At 35.6% G+C, this 15048-nt stretch overlaps 2 protein-coding genes across 7 annotated transcripts in view; both read right to left on the reverse strand.

Annotated features, from left to right (window-relative positions):
* The window catches only part of LOC119076869 (odorant receptor Or2-like), a 200995-nt gene that overhangs the window by 135987 nt on the left and 49960 nt on the right, over positions 1 to 15048 (reverse strand). The gene's annotated exons all lie outside the window — the stretch shown is intronic.
* Positions 6928 to 15048, reverse strand: part of LOC119076809 (chitin synthase chs-2) — a 34511-nt gene continuing 26390 nt past the window's right edge. For 2 of the 6 annotated variants that reach the window (XM_037183792.1, XM_037183791.1), the window contains exons 10-15: positions 13708 to 13884; positions 10554 to 10757; positions 10271 to 10481; positions 10063 to 10196; positions 7809 to 7850; positions 6928 to 7719 (exon numbers count right to left, since the gene is read on the reverse strand). In XM_037183792.1, coding sequence (XP_037039687.1) covers positions 7498 to 7719; positions 7809 to 7850; positions 10063 to 10196; positions 10271 to 10481; positions 10554 to 10757; positions 13708 to 13884 — 990 coding nt within the window. In that variant the 3' untranslated portion in view covers positions 6928 to 7497. Of the gene's footprint in view, positions 7720 to 7808; positions 7851 to 10044; positions 10197 to 10270; positions 10482 to 10553; positions 10758 to 13382; positions 13560 to 13707; positions 13885 to 15048 lie in introns of all 6 variants that reach the window. The other 4 variants (XM_037183793.1, XM_037183796.1, XM_037183795.1 and 1 more) reach the window with 4 other exon arrangements.

Raw genomic sequence — 15048 nt, forward strand, 5'->3', positions numbered from 1 at the left:
GCGTCACCTACTCCGATATCAGTTCTTTTGTAAGTGGATAACAGGACTTGCGTCACACCAGTGTTGAGGACTTTCGCGCCGTGTCATTCACAATAACCCACAAAGTGACATCTTCCTTATACAAAATGTGTCATTTGGTCAATTATTGTGAATGACGCGGCGCGAAAGTCCTAGCAGCCGTCACACCTCCACTGTAAGTGGTTTTGGGCGATAACTATGACAGCTTACCTAAGTAGACACTAAAACCAAAGAATAAATAAATAGATAAATGACTCGGAATGGATAAAAAAGAGTTTGTGGTAGAACATTTTGAAGTAGTTGCGAAAGTTGTTGCAGAAAATCCTGTGAAAATTTTCACCTTTTTGAATCTGAAAATCAAGATCGACATGATTGCCTATTCGGTGCTGTCAAATGGACTGATTGATGGAGAGCTAAGCGTAATTGAAATGAAAGAATGAATGATTCCATGAGCCGAATGAAACTTGATACTAGGTACTAGCCAATCGATTGAATCGGCGAAAATGAGTGTGTTTACAAAACCTTCAGGTCGATATTTTACCATACCTACTTTATACGTTCATTACTGTCAAAACTACCGTTATCTAATATATCACGGCAGAGTAAAATAAACCAGGCAGGAGCGGTTCATTTTCGAAACGTCAAATAAGGGACCTAATACACTGGATGAAAATGAACTCAAATGAACACTGACATAAATTGAAAAATTTTGTTCGCAAAAAACGGCAAAAAATATAGGGCTACTAGATTATTCAGGTCCCTAGTCAAATCAGCGCTCTTGCCTGGTTAACTTTACTCTGTCATGAATATATCGAAATTTTACTCAGACGTTATAGTACATTGAATGACAAGGGGCGAAAGTAAAAAAATTCAACCGTGTGCGAGAGTTGGAGCCCGCGCCGAAGGCAAGGGCTCTAATCGCACAGGTTGAATTTTTTTACTTTTGGCCCGAGTCGTTCATACTTTTTTTTTTGATACCAACATTGAAAATTGATACGTATCGCAAACATCGCAACAAAATGTTGAAATAAAAAGGCATTTAGCCAGAAAATGCGGGGGTCGAGGGGGCGGCAGCCCCCTGGTATATGAAAAATTTAATAATTTAGCCATCACAACAGTAAAAAAATTAAGATATAACTAACAAATCATTCAGTAACAAAAAGTATCAACTTTGTATGCTAATTTCAATAAGAACACTGGCGCACAGTGTTTTACAATTTTGATCAAAGTATTCTGCATAATATGAGCGGATTTTGTTGACAACTCGACTCATTTCTCTCATTTTCTGTGACGTCAGTCACTTTCGCTGTTCGTTCAGTTGCGTTCGCTCTTCGTTAAGTACTTTCTCCCCGTGGGATGCATTTTTTTACTTTCGCCCCTCATATGCGGGGCGAAAGTATCATTTTTCAATGTTGGTATCAAAAAATAGTACATTACGTTACAAGGGAGTTACTTTCCGAGTGACGTATATAGTTTTACATGCTTGCTAAGTAGGGCGAAAGTAAGAAATGTCAAATCCAAGGGGCGAAAGCGATAGCTTTCGCCCCGTGGGTTTACATTTCTTTTTCGCCCCGCTTAGCAAGCATGTAAAGTCTTTTTCATGCTTCGGGGCCGAAAATGAGGGCAATTTTTCGAATTTTCTCGGGTTTCCGGCCCTCTGCATGAAAACTCACATGTGCACCTGTTTGGGACGGTTGATTTAAGGCACTTTCGCTTGTAGACCTCACTTCGTTCGGCCTACAATCCGCGAAATTGCCTTAAATCAATCGTCCAAAACAGGTACACAAATGACTATTTCACAACGCAGGTGAGAAAATGGTTATTTTCTCCCCTCCGCTGAAACTTCGGAAGCCTGTATTGTGAAAAATGTTGAGTTTTACTCGTTGGAAATTGCATTTTTACAGCACCCTGGAAATATAATTTACAACTTTTTGTTCCACGTTGAACAAATAGCTATTTCAAAATTGGTTTAGGGCGAGACAAAAAGACGAAATGGCAGAGATATTTCTAAGCTTTGCGGGCATGATATTTGGACTCGAGAAGTGGGAAAAACCATTGCAAAATATTGTGGGCTTTATTCGGTCGCAGTAAACAGTCTCAGTGCCAACATTCATGCCATAATAATCAACCAACGGCACGGAATATCGAGGCGCTTCAGGTCGCTGTAGAAATTATGCAACAACAAGAACATCCCTTCAACTCAAATATTTGTGGATATTTCAAAGGTTAGTATAACCCCGGGGCTCAGATATCTTTTCCTTTTGATATTTACTCTATAACTAACACTGAAATTCAGGTCCTTATGAATACTTAAGTTCACTAGTTGTGTTTACGACCTCATTTTATCATTTCGTCTGGAATTTCAAGTATGATTATTAAAATCCGCCTCTTACACAAAACCAGACGCATTCAGTCGGAGTTTTATTGTTCACATTTTAGAATGGCGATACATCATATCATTTGAAAATGATATTGATGAATCAAAATATTTACAGATCGGTTGAATTGAGATACACCGTCCAGACGAACGTTATTTATTTGTTTGCGAATCGCTATGCCAGAGAGCTCATCGCTTATTCTTATAGTTACCGTTGCGTCGATAGCTGGTTATTAGCCTGTAAACCCTTTTTCAATAATTTTTATAACCATCAAAACCTTTAACAGACTGCAAGCAAGTCTGCCAATTTACTATCGAAACTAGTACTTCATTTGATCTACGATCTGGATTGTACCAAGCATGTTTTAGATAGAGGCAACTTTTTCAATACTAACAAGCCTCAAAAGAAAAAGTAGTTGAAAAGTATTACAATTTTCAGATGTAGAAAACAAAAGTTTGGTCAATCAAATCTTATAAATCTCGTGTTCGATAATTTAAAATGTTTTCACTTAGAAGTCGTCCGTTTACACAATTAAATTAAATGATCTGCGGTTATTGATTCATAAAATATATACTTGCATCTTGCATGATGGTTATAATTAATAAATATCGTGAGTGATAATCAACTGAAAGTAAGTTTTGCTATTGATTTAGGTTACTTATGCTGGAAAGAGAATGTTATCGAGTCGAAATGTGCCTAGGTAGCAGCTTGAATTTCTAGATGTGAAGAGAAGATGTTTCATGAATTTATTAGAGCACAGAAGAAATTATTGATTTCGATTTGATTGAAAAATTTAAATAATTTTGCATTTGCATAAGCAAGCACACAGAGCATAATAACAGTTTGTGTTTAATAATTGAGTATACATACTGTTTAGTGCATATGCATACGCACAGCTTTCTTAAGTTGTTCTGACAAACTGAAACTAACGATATACCTTACCAAACACAGATAAAAATGGACCTAGATCTAAGTCGTTTTGTGATTAAAACATTCCGCGACCGAATCTTTTTTTGAATGAATGAAATTCCCTCAGGGATTACTTGAACTTATCCCCAAATGAGTAACCCCTAGTGGAATTAAATTTTAATCTTTTGGGCCCTAGCCTAGCTTTTGACGTCGACTGTGCGCTCAAATGAAAATACCATTTTAATTGATACTTTCGGTTCACTTTTTCATCGAATCGTTCACTTGAAACTCAAATTGTAGGCACACTTACAGCGTGAATTAGATCAAAATTCTGGTGGGAATAAAAATGGGAATTAAAATGTAAAATGGCAGATGGCTAGACCCTAGACCTCAATATTTTTGCTCATGATTTTCAATTTTATATTCTTCTTTTTACTATTGTTTTTAAGTATTTAGCGATTTAAATTCAGAAATGTCAGTTTTCCATGTAAGAAGAGTTTAGTGCGATTGAAAATGCATGGATGTTGTTGTGAAAAACGTTAAATGTTTCTTCGGATTTTTTTGTCATCAAGATAACGTGAATAATTCTAAGCAGATTTTGATGATACTTTTTACCTATCACATACGGCTTTTCATCTGTTATTGATAACGACGACAGAAATAATGACAAGCTCTGAATTATATGGTCATTATATTGTAAAATGCATGTTAAAAAAAATTGAAGTACAAGATTTGAAATTAATTCTGGTCAAAATGCTTGCCGTCTGCTACACGTACGGAATTTTTAAAACCGACACATCTTCTGTTTCTGTGTTTTACTAGAGTTTCTGATTTCTCCATATAACCACAAAACAGAAAATGTGTCGGGTTTTCAAAATTCCGCGAACTTCTACATACAGTGCTAGTAAGTAAATAAAATCGAAAATGCTGATAATAATTTCTGTGTGTTAATAGTAACTACCATTGAAAAGAACACCCATCAGTCTCAAAACACAACTTCTGTATTCAAGCCTAAGCCTAAGCCTTAGAATTCACACCGTAAGCGCGGTCGAAATTTAAAATCTTTCTCACGCAAGTCTTTGTAACGCAGCGTCGTTTTCATACAAGGAAGCGTTTAAATGTATTTTTCGGTTCACTTTTTCATCCACTCGTTCAATTTAAATTCATATTTTAGGCACACTTCCGGCGTGAATTTTAATTTTAAGTAAACGAATGAATGAAAAAAAAAGCCGAAAAATAAATTTTAACGGTTTCTTACATGAGAATGGGGTAATTTAACGCTGCGTAAGATAGACCTTCGCACGTTCCATTCTGAATTTGTAGCGCACTTTCGGCGTGAATTTGTTAATCCAAATGAATTAATGGATTAAAATGGAATCAAAAGCTATTTAAAATTCAGGTGTGGAGTTTGCGGTCAAAACGAAGCGAACTTCAATACAGTTAGAGGCAGTAAATTTCTGGAACCACTACCACGCAAGGCTGTAGACTTTGGGGAGGTCACGCAGACCATTTTATTAGATACGCATCACGGCGATGACAATCATCACACTAGGTGAATTTTTGTATGAAATCCGCCATGTTATCATCAAGTGTGGTGTGTAACCCGCGTATCTGTATCCGCCTTGCGTGCGAGAGCAATAATTTCTAAACAGTAAATCTTGGAATTTGTACTCCTTCTAATTCCAATGTAAGGCTTAAGTCCTCACTGTTCACTTTCCGATTAAGACTGTCTAACCAAGATGTAAAACAGAGATGCTGTATAACTTACCTTACCACATTTTCTAAGACTGGACATGGACAGGTATGATATACGCATAGGTACTTAGAAAATGCAGTCCTGTGTCACGGGCAGAGTAAAAAAGAAAATGAGGCAGGAGCGCTTGATCAGGAACCTGAATTATTTAGAAATGTTATATTTTGCGAATAATATTAATTCAATTTCTGTCAGTGTTCATTTGATTTCATTTTCATACAGTGTCATATTTTCACTTTTCAAAAAATGAACCGCTCCTGCTTGGTTTATTTCGGGAAGAAATAAAAGCGATAAATCTAAAATAAGAATTGATCACTTGAAAATAAAAATGATTGCAGGAAAATAAGAATGTGATCACAACCAGTTTTTCAAATATAACACTACGAAATAAGATTCTATCAACCTAAAATAAGAAGTGATCACAAGTAGTACCTACCACCCGCTAAATCAAATGTGATCACTAAAAATAAAGAATTTGATCACTAAAAGTAAAGAATTTGATCACTAAAAGTCCGAACGAATACACATAAAAAGCGTTTTAACACGCCGAGCGATCCGGCCCATTGCCCCGGAGCGAAGCGGAGGGCCGCAATGCGAGCCGGGCGCCGGAACGGTGTTGGTAACTTAGGAGTTAATTTTTTCTCTCTCGCATCGTCTAATAATTAGTCTGTGTAATTCATTGCACATAAAAAGCGTTTTAACACGCCGAGCGATCCGGCCCATTGCCCCGTAGCGAAGCGGAGGGCCGCAATGCGAGCCGGGCGCCGGAACAGTGTTGGTAACTTAGGTGTTAATTTTTTTTTCTCTTGCATCGTCTAATAATCAAACAGAATAATAGATAGCATATCCTTATTTCTTGCAATCAAATTTTTTATTTTGCACGATCATTTCTTTATTTTTTGTAATCAAATTCGTATAATTGTAGATCATTTCTTATTTCGAGACGATCATATGTTAGTGGTAAAATTGCATATATTTAGTGATCAAATTCTTATTTTTTGGTGATCAAATTCTATTTTTATTGCTATCATAAAAAAATTGTGATCATTTCTCTTTTTCTAGTGATCATTTCCTATTTTCTTGTGATCATTTCTTATTAAATAGCTATCACTTTAATTGATTTACATGCCGTTTATTTCACTCTGCCGTGCCTGTGTTGATCGTATGATCGTATGCTGAACAATACAAAGAAAACTCAATAAATTCAATATGGAAATATGGTTCCAAATTTTATTCATAATTAATTAAAGTAATTAAAAACTATCAAAAATAAATAAAGTTTAGTCGAAAAAACAAAGTGATTGCGTACAAATTTTGTCGAGTGTTAGAAATGTCAATTGCAGTAATGACTATATTTACAGCTGAAACATTATTTTCGAAATTATTTATTGGTTGCTCATCCATAAAGACTGTAATTCTCATAAATTGATTCGAATACAGAGGGGCAGAAGTCTCCATGGTGAGAAGCAGTACCGCTATTTTCATATGGACACTTTAGGCAAGTGCATCTATATTTGGCGCCCAGAACGAACATTAATGGATCACATTTAAATATTGTCCTTGGCGCCAAAAAAGTTATTGGTGGCTCTAGTGAGAAGTTTTTTTTAATCGTGCAGCGGTACAGTGGGAGAAAATAAGGAAGTCACATATTTTCAACTACTACATGCATTGATGTTATTGATTTAACTTGTGATATCCACGGTGATGTACATACTACATGCATAAATGTCTTAGCATTGATACTGCAAGTGGAATAAATTACGAGAATTGGATAGCATTTGACCCTCACAAGCTTCAAAAAAATTGTAAAAGGATGAGATTAAATCTACTGTTATCAAATAAGAAGTTCAGTGTTTGGTAGCTCGGTTGTCTAATGAAATTAGTTCTTCTCTACCAGAGTCAAAAAATAGTCGTTTCGGAAATTTTACTTAATTTATTCGGAATGACCAGATTTCCTAAACTTAATACCTAAATCAAGAGAAAAATAAGATAAAAAATGAAAAAAAAAATTGATAACTTAGGCAGTGTTGAGTATAATAATCATATTATAATTCAAATTCTTAACCTTTCACAAACGGCAAGCGTACAACCGTTAACTCATTTTGTATCGCCAGTGTACGAAACAAAATCTTTTACTTCAGTAGTTTAATCATCCTAAATTAAAAGAGAAAATCATGCTAGATGTCAGACCACTAGCCGTTTCTAAAAAGGTTAACGTCATTCCAGCACACATAACTATATAGTGTTCAAAGAGAATGTCAAAAAGAGTGTTCACCCATCGAGCTCAGTTAAATTAACTGGTTTTTTCCTAGTTAACTGGACTTTTACATAAAAATTTTGACGTATCACCCAACGGAACCAGTTAATTTTTCTCTCTTTTACGCTCTTTGAACACTGTATAAAAACTATAACAAAATCTCTATGTTCTCTGTTCCCACATTACATCCGTCCACTTTGATTCGTCCATGAAACACCATTGCGTGGAGTCAGTCGAAGCGAATTTCTATCGTCGTCCTCGACAACCGGTTCATATCCTTGATTGATTTGTCCAGCTTGACCGTATAGACCACCATTCGCATCAAACACATCTTTGATGCTAACGCCACCAGCATTCGAAACGCGATGATTCCGTACCGGCACTCCCAGATTATTGTTGAGCATCTGAAGAATTTTGTTCAATTTGGATTCTTGTTTAGTGGATTGTTTCAATGGAATTGATTGCATTAATTTGTTTGAATATTCACACTAACCATGTTGGAATATTGGTTTTCGTAAAAGGAATTTAAATACGGCTAACGTGTGTGTTTGTGTGTGTGTGGAACAATATTTACATAATTAATTTGGGTTTTCTATGTGCAATAAAAAATTAACTTAAAACTAACATGATTAAGAATGGATTTGCATTGCAGATTAGAAAGATAGTAGCGTGTCATCAGCTGACGTGCTTCCTTCAAAAGCGAAAGGAACGATTTGCTAATTTCATCGACTTATTTCACCTAATTTAGAAGCATAGCACTGCTCCTAGCATTAAAATAGAAAGTATTTGGAGACTGATGAATTTAAAACAAGTTTTGGTTTTCTTCAATGAAAGGCTAGAACAGGTATGGTCGATCGGCTATATATTAAACGCACTCACATTTTATGTCAAAATAATATGAAAATGAGTGCGTTTAAGTACGAAAATCAAATTTGTATGTCCTTTGGGCGGACAATAGACCATACCTGTTTTACACTTTCATTGGTTTTCTTTTGTTACGACAACGGTGATTTTTCTTGGTGTGAGTTAAAACACACAATATTCAGGTTTTTTTAGGCTTTTTCATGTCTGATATACGAGTGTTAATGCTAGGAGCAGTGCTATGCTAGAAGATAATATAAATAAGTATTTAAAGGCTTTTGTTTTAGCATATCATTTCCTATACAAGACCACATAAAATACAGCTCATTATCTATTTTCTGTCTGTCTTTTGACGCGGTTAAAAGGTGACATAGACCGAGTCTGTAAAAAGAATTGTAGTAAATAAGTATTTGTTGGATTATTAGGGTTGAATATATGAAATTTCTGACGCATGTAGTCTACGAATACCATTATTTACACAATTTCGAATGCCATTTACATTATGAACTTGACTCATGAGTAAACCCAAAACCATTAAAAAAAAGCCTGTCTATACAAGCAGGCTGCAACGGAAGATATACCACTTTCTCATCAGGCCATGGTAACAGTGACGAAAAAGCCAGAATTCGTAAGTGATTCTGGTCTACCATGTAGGCGGTAATTTCAAAAAAACATATAGTGAGCCGTCACATAGACATCAAGTCACAATGTGTTTCACTAGTGTACATTCATTAAACAAAATATGTGCTGACTCTTATCTGTAGCAGAGGATGACGTTGGTTGTTTGGTTTTTTCCAATAGCAAGATTTGTTGTGGTAATGGGAAATGACTTCAATCACCATGGGAAATATCAAAGTGCTTTGGAAATATTGAAAACGTATTGCCCGAGAGACAGTATTCATATAACGCATACTCGGTGAGTAATTTCCGTTAAATAATAATTTAGGTTGGTGAGTTGTTGCTAGCCATAGGTACAGTGAGAGAAGAATATGGTAGAACTATACGTTTTCTATGTCCTTTTATAGCGAAAGGCAAAAATTTGGCCGCTGGCTGTTCACTTCTTTACAAAACATTCCATTTACGTACATTTAATCCACAGAGTGTGTCAGCCCTTGTTTCTATCCCATAATTCAAAAAATACTTAGCCAAACTGAAATGTGATCACTAGGACTGACCAGTGCCTATCGGCACTCTGAGTCCCTCATACCATTTGTTCTGCGACTTTTATTTTTGAAGTTCCCTAACGAGTGTATGACTAGTCTAGTATATCTCGGACGTCATGCATTGTGGAAAATCCAAATTGGTGTCAAAATGAAGGTTTCGGTGCCAAATGTGGCATGAAATTAAAAAAATAAATTTTTTATTGAAAGGCTCGTCAAGTCAAAGTTTTGGAATTTTCGGTTCATCTGGCAAGCTAGACCTGCCAATTCTTTCATTTTGACGCCAATTTGAATATTCTATAATATGTGACACGCACAAAGCCTACAGCATACACTCGTTAGAACCCTCATATTGTTCAAAAATAAAATGAAAGCTTTTTGCAATAAGTCTAGTAATAATCTGGCACACTTGTGTCTTGTGAGGAACTCAAAATGCCTGTAGGCCACCAATCTAGTACATCTTACTCTTTACTAATGGTATGAACAACTACATCTTATATACATCAAAAATGATAAATTTCTATGAATTTCTAACACCACAGGCACTAGCCCGTTCTTCATACTTTATGGATAAAAGGAAAAACAAATCGTCTGTTGAATGACCCATATTGTTAGCATCGGAAATGTTTTAAAAAGCGAATGAAAATATATTTTACAAATGGGAAGCGTGGTTAAACGTTAAAATAGCAATAAATGACTTTTAAATACCGAATTTGCTGTTGTTACCCCATATTCGTTGTTGGCGCCCAGTGTTTGCATATTAGATTTACGTCGTTCAGCCATTACCGAATTCTTACGCACTTCTAACGCACGAATCGTTTCACGTCTCATTGTCATTCTGCGGGTCAAAATGGGCGTTCCTGAAAAAATCATAATTTGTCAGCATTTTACGTCGGGTAACTAGCGAAAAAGTGGAATAAGAGTGACCGATCACCTGGATTATTTTCATCGGCTGTTAGTTTGAGGAAACGTTTCTTGAACGCAACATCAAGCGTTCCAATTTGTCGCCGTGGTTTGCTAGCTTTTTCCAAATTGTGCACCGTTCGTCGGCGAGCTATACGATCGGGTCCACTGCCAGAGTCATTATCATAGACACCGTCGATTCCTTCCAATCTTTGCAGATTTTTGACGATTTCTACAGCATGCTACAACATCAAAATTAAAAAATTAATTATTTCGGTCAATCAGCTAATCATTTCGACTGAAATTATCCGTACCTTATCGATCAGCGCATCCTGGGATAATTCCTCCGCTTTCTTATTGCAACAGAAGTTTAGTTCTGTCGATGCCAAAATGTGGGACAGTGTTCCGAATCGATGGAACAACATGGCAGTGAATTGTATTACCAAAATCAGTGCAAAGAAAAATACAAACACTAAGCCAATCGGTTCAAGTTGAAGGTATTCCTTAGATATGTGAACCTATGTTGGTTGATGTAACAAGTGAAATTTGGATTATTATTTGTGCTACAAATATTTAAAAGAATAAGTGCAGTTTGTAGTGATTTGCTCCATTCGATTGTTTTTTTGGATGGTTAGACAACTGTTATAGGCGTACTTTTTTAGGAGAACCATGTCTGTTTGTTCGTTTTAAATTTAGATTCATCAATAACTACCTTTACTTCCAATAACAAGTTCAGTATGGACTACAGACTTAACGTGACTTCTGAATCACGCCCAAAAGTATGCCCAATCTGAGTAAAGTTAGGTGCTTAATTGATATCTCGCCTAAATGTAGACTACACATATGCACACCACAATTTATCGTCTTTGGGTGATTCAGTTTGTTTATCAGTTTGCAGGCAGCGCACTGCAACTACCCAAAATTATGAAGCTTAAGCGAGCTTAAGGACGTTACGAATGCGATATAATTGCTTGAAAAATTCCTTGTTGAATTGTTTGACACGGGAATCGAACACGGATCATTTTGTCCGAAGGCGTTTGTTGGTGGATCTCCTATCATCCAAAACGAATGAAATGAAAAGCAAATCGACGACAGACTACACCATAAAACATGATTAAAGATAAGAAAAGTTTTTACATAAAAACGTGAGTTATTTACAAAATTAATTTTAGTTTATTTTGTAAAAAAAAAAGTTTTATGTTCTGTGGCTGGTAGTTGATTAAATGTATAGACCAACGACATTGAAGATTATGTATTTATAATGGAAAATCACAATGTTTTCTCAAATGATTTTTGTTTTAGTGTTGCATTACATTTTCATCTTCACGTGATTTGTTTTGTGTTATTTGGATCTATAACTTCCTCATTTTATTTACAAGCCTTCATTGCATGATGAGTCTCTTATTCCATGCTTCATGCTTCACTGAATAAGCTATAATTCCACAAAGATCAGTAATATTTTCAAGGATATTCTCAAAGTTTCCTTAATTTCAATAAATGTTTTTCTGAATTTGATCTTGAGAAGTTCAGATCTCCTTGTCTCAAAATTATTTAAATTACAGGGGACGTCACTGAAATCAAGGCATGAATTTGTTTCAGCTGTTGTAAACTGGTCCACTCATACAAACAAAACTCCGCTGGAAAACAGCTCGAAGCAAAAGTTTGTCTTTTCACTGACGTCCGCTGTAAGTGAATTTATGAAATTTTGATAAAATTGAAGACAAGCTCAGAAATTCTGTTTTGGTGTTGCTTTTAAGTCAGGTTTTCACAAGGTTTACTTCGTTTCACACTTTGCAAATAAACAAATATTTGCAGATAAATGAATGATTCAGATTGTTTTTCGTTGAACCACCAGTGGTCCACCTCGTTCCGTTGTACATCCACTTTACACAATTAGCCTGATACATTCATATCATAGATTGATTCATTCATTCTTGTTATACCAAAAAAGATGTTCGAAAATTATCAAGATTTCTCATTCAGGAGCGATAAGAACCGAGCAGTGTCTAAGAATAAAAATTATTGAAAGTGCTGACCTGACCCATTGGGCCCCCATGGGCACTTGGTTCAAATTATACCATTTTAAGGGTCTTTGTTATCACGGGGCGATAAGAATCTCCTATTTGAATATCTAGTAAGTGCTTATTGTTGAAATGCCTGTCGTGCCTGGCAATGAAGCCTTTAAGAAAAAATGTATATTTAAAATTGCATTCGCCATTTGGCAATTATGACACCAATTCGGGTTTTCTGAGATGCCTGACGGCAGCGATATACGGGCTTCTCTCGTTAAGTCCTTCTAGTCGCATAACAAGAGTTTTTCGTATCGATTAGTGTAATCGTATGGCATAAGTTTCAAACCTTATATGGCAAAGTGGGGCACTGATGTTCAAAGGATGCGAAAGTGCAAAGCACCTAGCATGGTAATAGAATGATAGGTGTGTCAAAATACCATTAGTATAGTTAATGGTATTGCGATTAATACCGTTATTGATACCAATACACTTTCGATTTTGACACCGTAAATATCTATTTATAATAGGTGCTTTGTACATTCGCATCGTTTATAGACTTTGGAATGTGCTAAAGCCCGAGCTACACTATTCTATTCTATCGTTTCTATCACACCACATACGGTAAAAATTGTTATACAATTTGTTGTGTTTATTATGTAATATTGTCGGGGTAAGTCAATTAATTACAACATTCAAGAACCTCGGTGATACCAGATTTAAACGTTTTAGAAAGGGTGACACATTTTCCCGAAAGACATTTTATAAAAAAAAAATTATTTAGGAAACCACATAGACAAACACATATATAGATTATAAACACACGAATAACATCCATTCGCTATATTCACATAAAAATTACATTTAAGAATTGTAAGTCGATAAATAGGATTGAAGGATACCGAGGAAACCTCTCGCCCAAATATAATTAATTATAATCAATAGAAAAATGTGTGATGGTTGTTGTGAATATTAAAAACCAAAAAAAAATTAGAATAAAAACAGGAACAAAAAACCCATAAAAAAGGAATTAATTTTGGAAAAAAGATAAAAACAATGAAGTAGTGGTGGCACATTAATCATTCATTAGGTCATTCATATATTGTAGTAAGTAAATTCATATTCAAATCCAACCTCAGAGGTCTCTTCAATGTAGGTTATGTTTGTCTTGATGCCTAACGGCCAATCGATGTGAATTTTGTCTTTGTTCAATTGCAACAGAAACACAATCAACACAAACAACGAATTAAACATGAAAAATGCAAACACTGATTTGTTGCGCAGTTCAATCAAATCCTTGGCGACTCTGGCCTGTGTATTTTGTTACACGCAGTACGATAAAAAAAAAGAGAGAAAAAAAAATGTTAAAAAATTGTTCTATTCGGGACACCAGTGCGTCACGAGATCACATTACTTCCGAATGATTCTCCGTCGCGCCTGATGTCCCTAAAAAAATTACCTCTTGGGTTGTTTCGTCGTACGTAATGTTGGTCTTAACACCCAGTGGCCATTTAACGTGCAAATTATCCTTATTTAGCTGGAGAAGGAATACGATGAGTACGAAAAGGGCGTTAACCATGAAGAAAGCAAAGACAGATGAATTACGCAATTCCTTGAGATCAACTGCAATTCGAGCCTAAGAGTTGCAATGGGGTTGCATTGGTTAAGTTTGGAAATTTACATTTTTGATGGTTGATAAATGAGGGTTAACATCTTAAAAATGGATTAAATACATCGCAAGTTGAGACTGTTAACAGTGTGGTTGAAAGGATTTTTAATAAACCATTGATATTATTAACCAGCTCGTAATCTTGAATATATAGTTTCAATCGCACCATTCGGTGCACTAGAAGTCAGAGCCCCTATGTTTCGAAATGAGTGCTGAAGAACTTATTTGGATTGTAGTTGGCAGAGGTTGTATCTGTAATTTTACCAAAAATTGGTCGCCTGGATGTAAGTGAAGCTGGTGAAGACACGTCATTTTTAAACTTGGACGAATCTCCACCCACTAGCTTCTCTTACACCCAAGTGACTAATTTTTTGTACCATTACTACCCCAATCAATTTTCCAGCATTCTGACTCCTACTGCACCGAATGATGGGTGCGGTTCAACTTTTTTTTTGCTGAACCTTGTTTGGCTCTCACGGTGCGGTTGAACAACTTTTTTTCGAAAAGTTCGTAAACATGGGGTTTTCTTGTTAAAAATGATTGGGGTGATCCTAACGATTATTTTTCTCCTAAATTTAAAATGTTTTGCTGGGGCCTTCTCGAGAAAAGTTGGTTTATCTCAATAAAATGAGTCAAAAATGGCCCTTTGTGAAATGTTTTCTACTAGGAAAGCTAGTTAATGTATTTTTTTGGTTTTATAAGCACAATATTACGAAGAAGAGACTCAAACCTTTACAACGGTACCTTACACACCATATTCGAACCTTTGATATATGATTGGAATCCCGTTTTGGACGAACTTTAAGGAAATTTCGATGGTTATGTGGGTTTTCCCGGTATTTACAAGAGAAAGAGAATCTAACCTTCACAATAGTACCCTACACACGCTATTTAAACTTTTGGACCAGGAGTAGGATCACTTTCTTCGAGCAGTTTTAAGGGAGTTACAAACATTTTGCAACAAAAAAAAAGTTGGTTTTATACACAAATTTAGTATTTATTGTCCATTTTCAATGTGTGATGTTAAAAAATGAAACCAAAGAGTTAACAATATTCACACGAGAAAAAGAGCTTGTGTAGTTCGTCTCTCGAAAAAGGACAATAAATACTAAATTTGTGTATAAAACCAGG

This window comes from Bradysia coprophila, unplaced genomic scaffold, assembly GCF_014529535.1.
Source record: "Bradysia coprophila strain Holo2 unplaced genomic scaffold, BU_Bcop_v1 contig_232, whole genome shotgun sequence".
NCBI lineage: Eukaryota > Metazoa > Arthropoda > Insecta > Diptera > Sciaridae > Bradysia > Bradysia coprophila.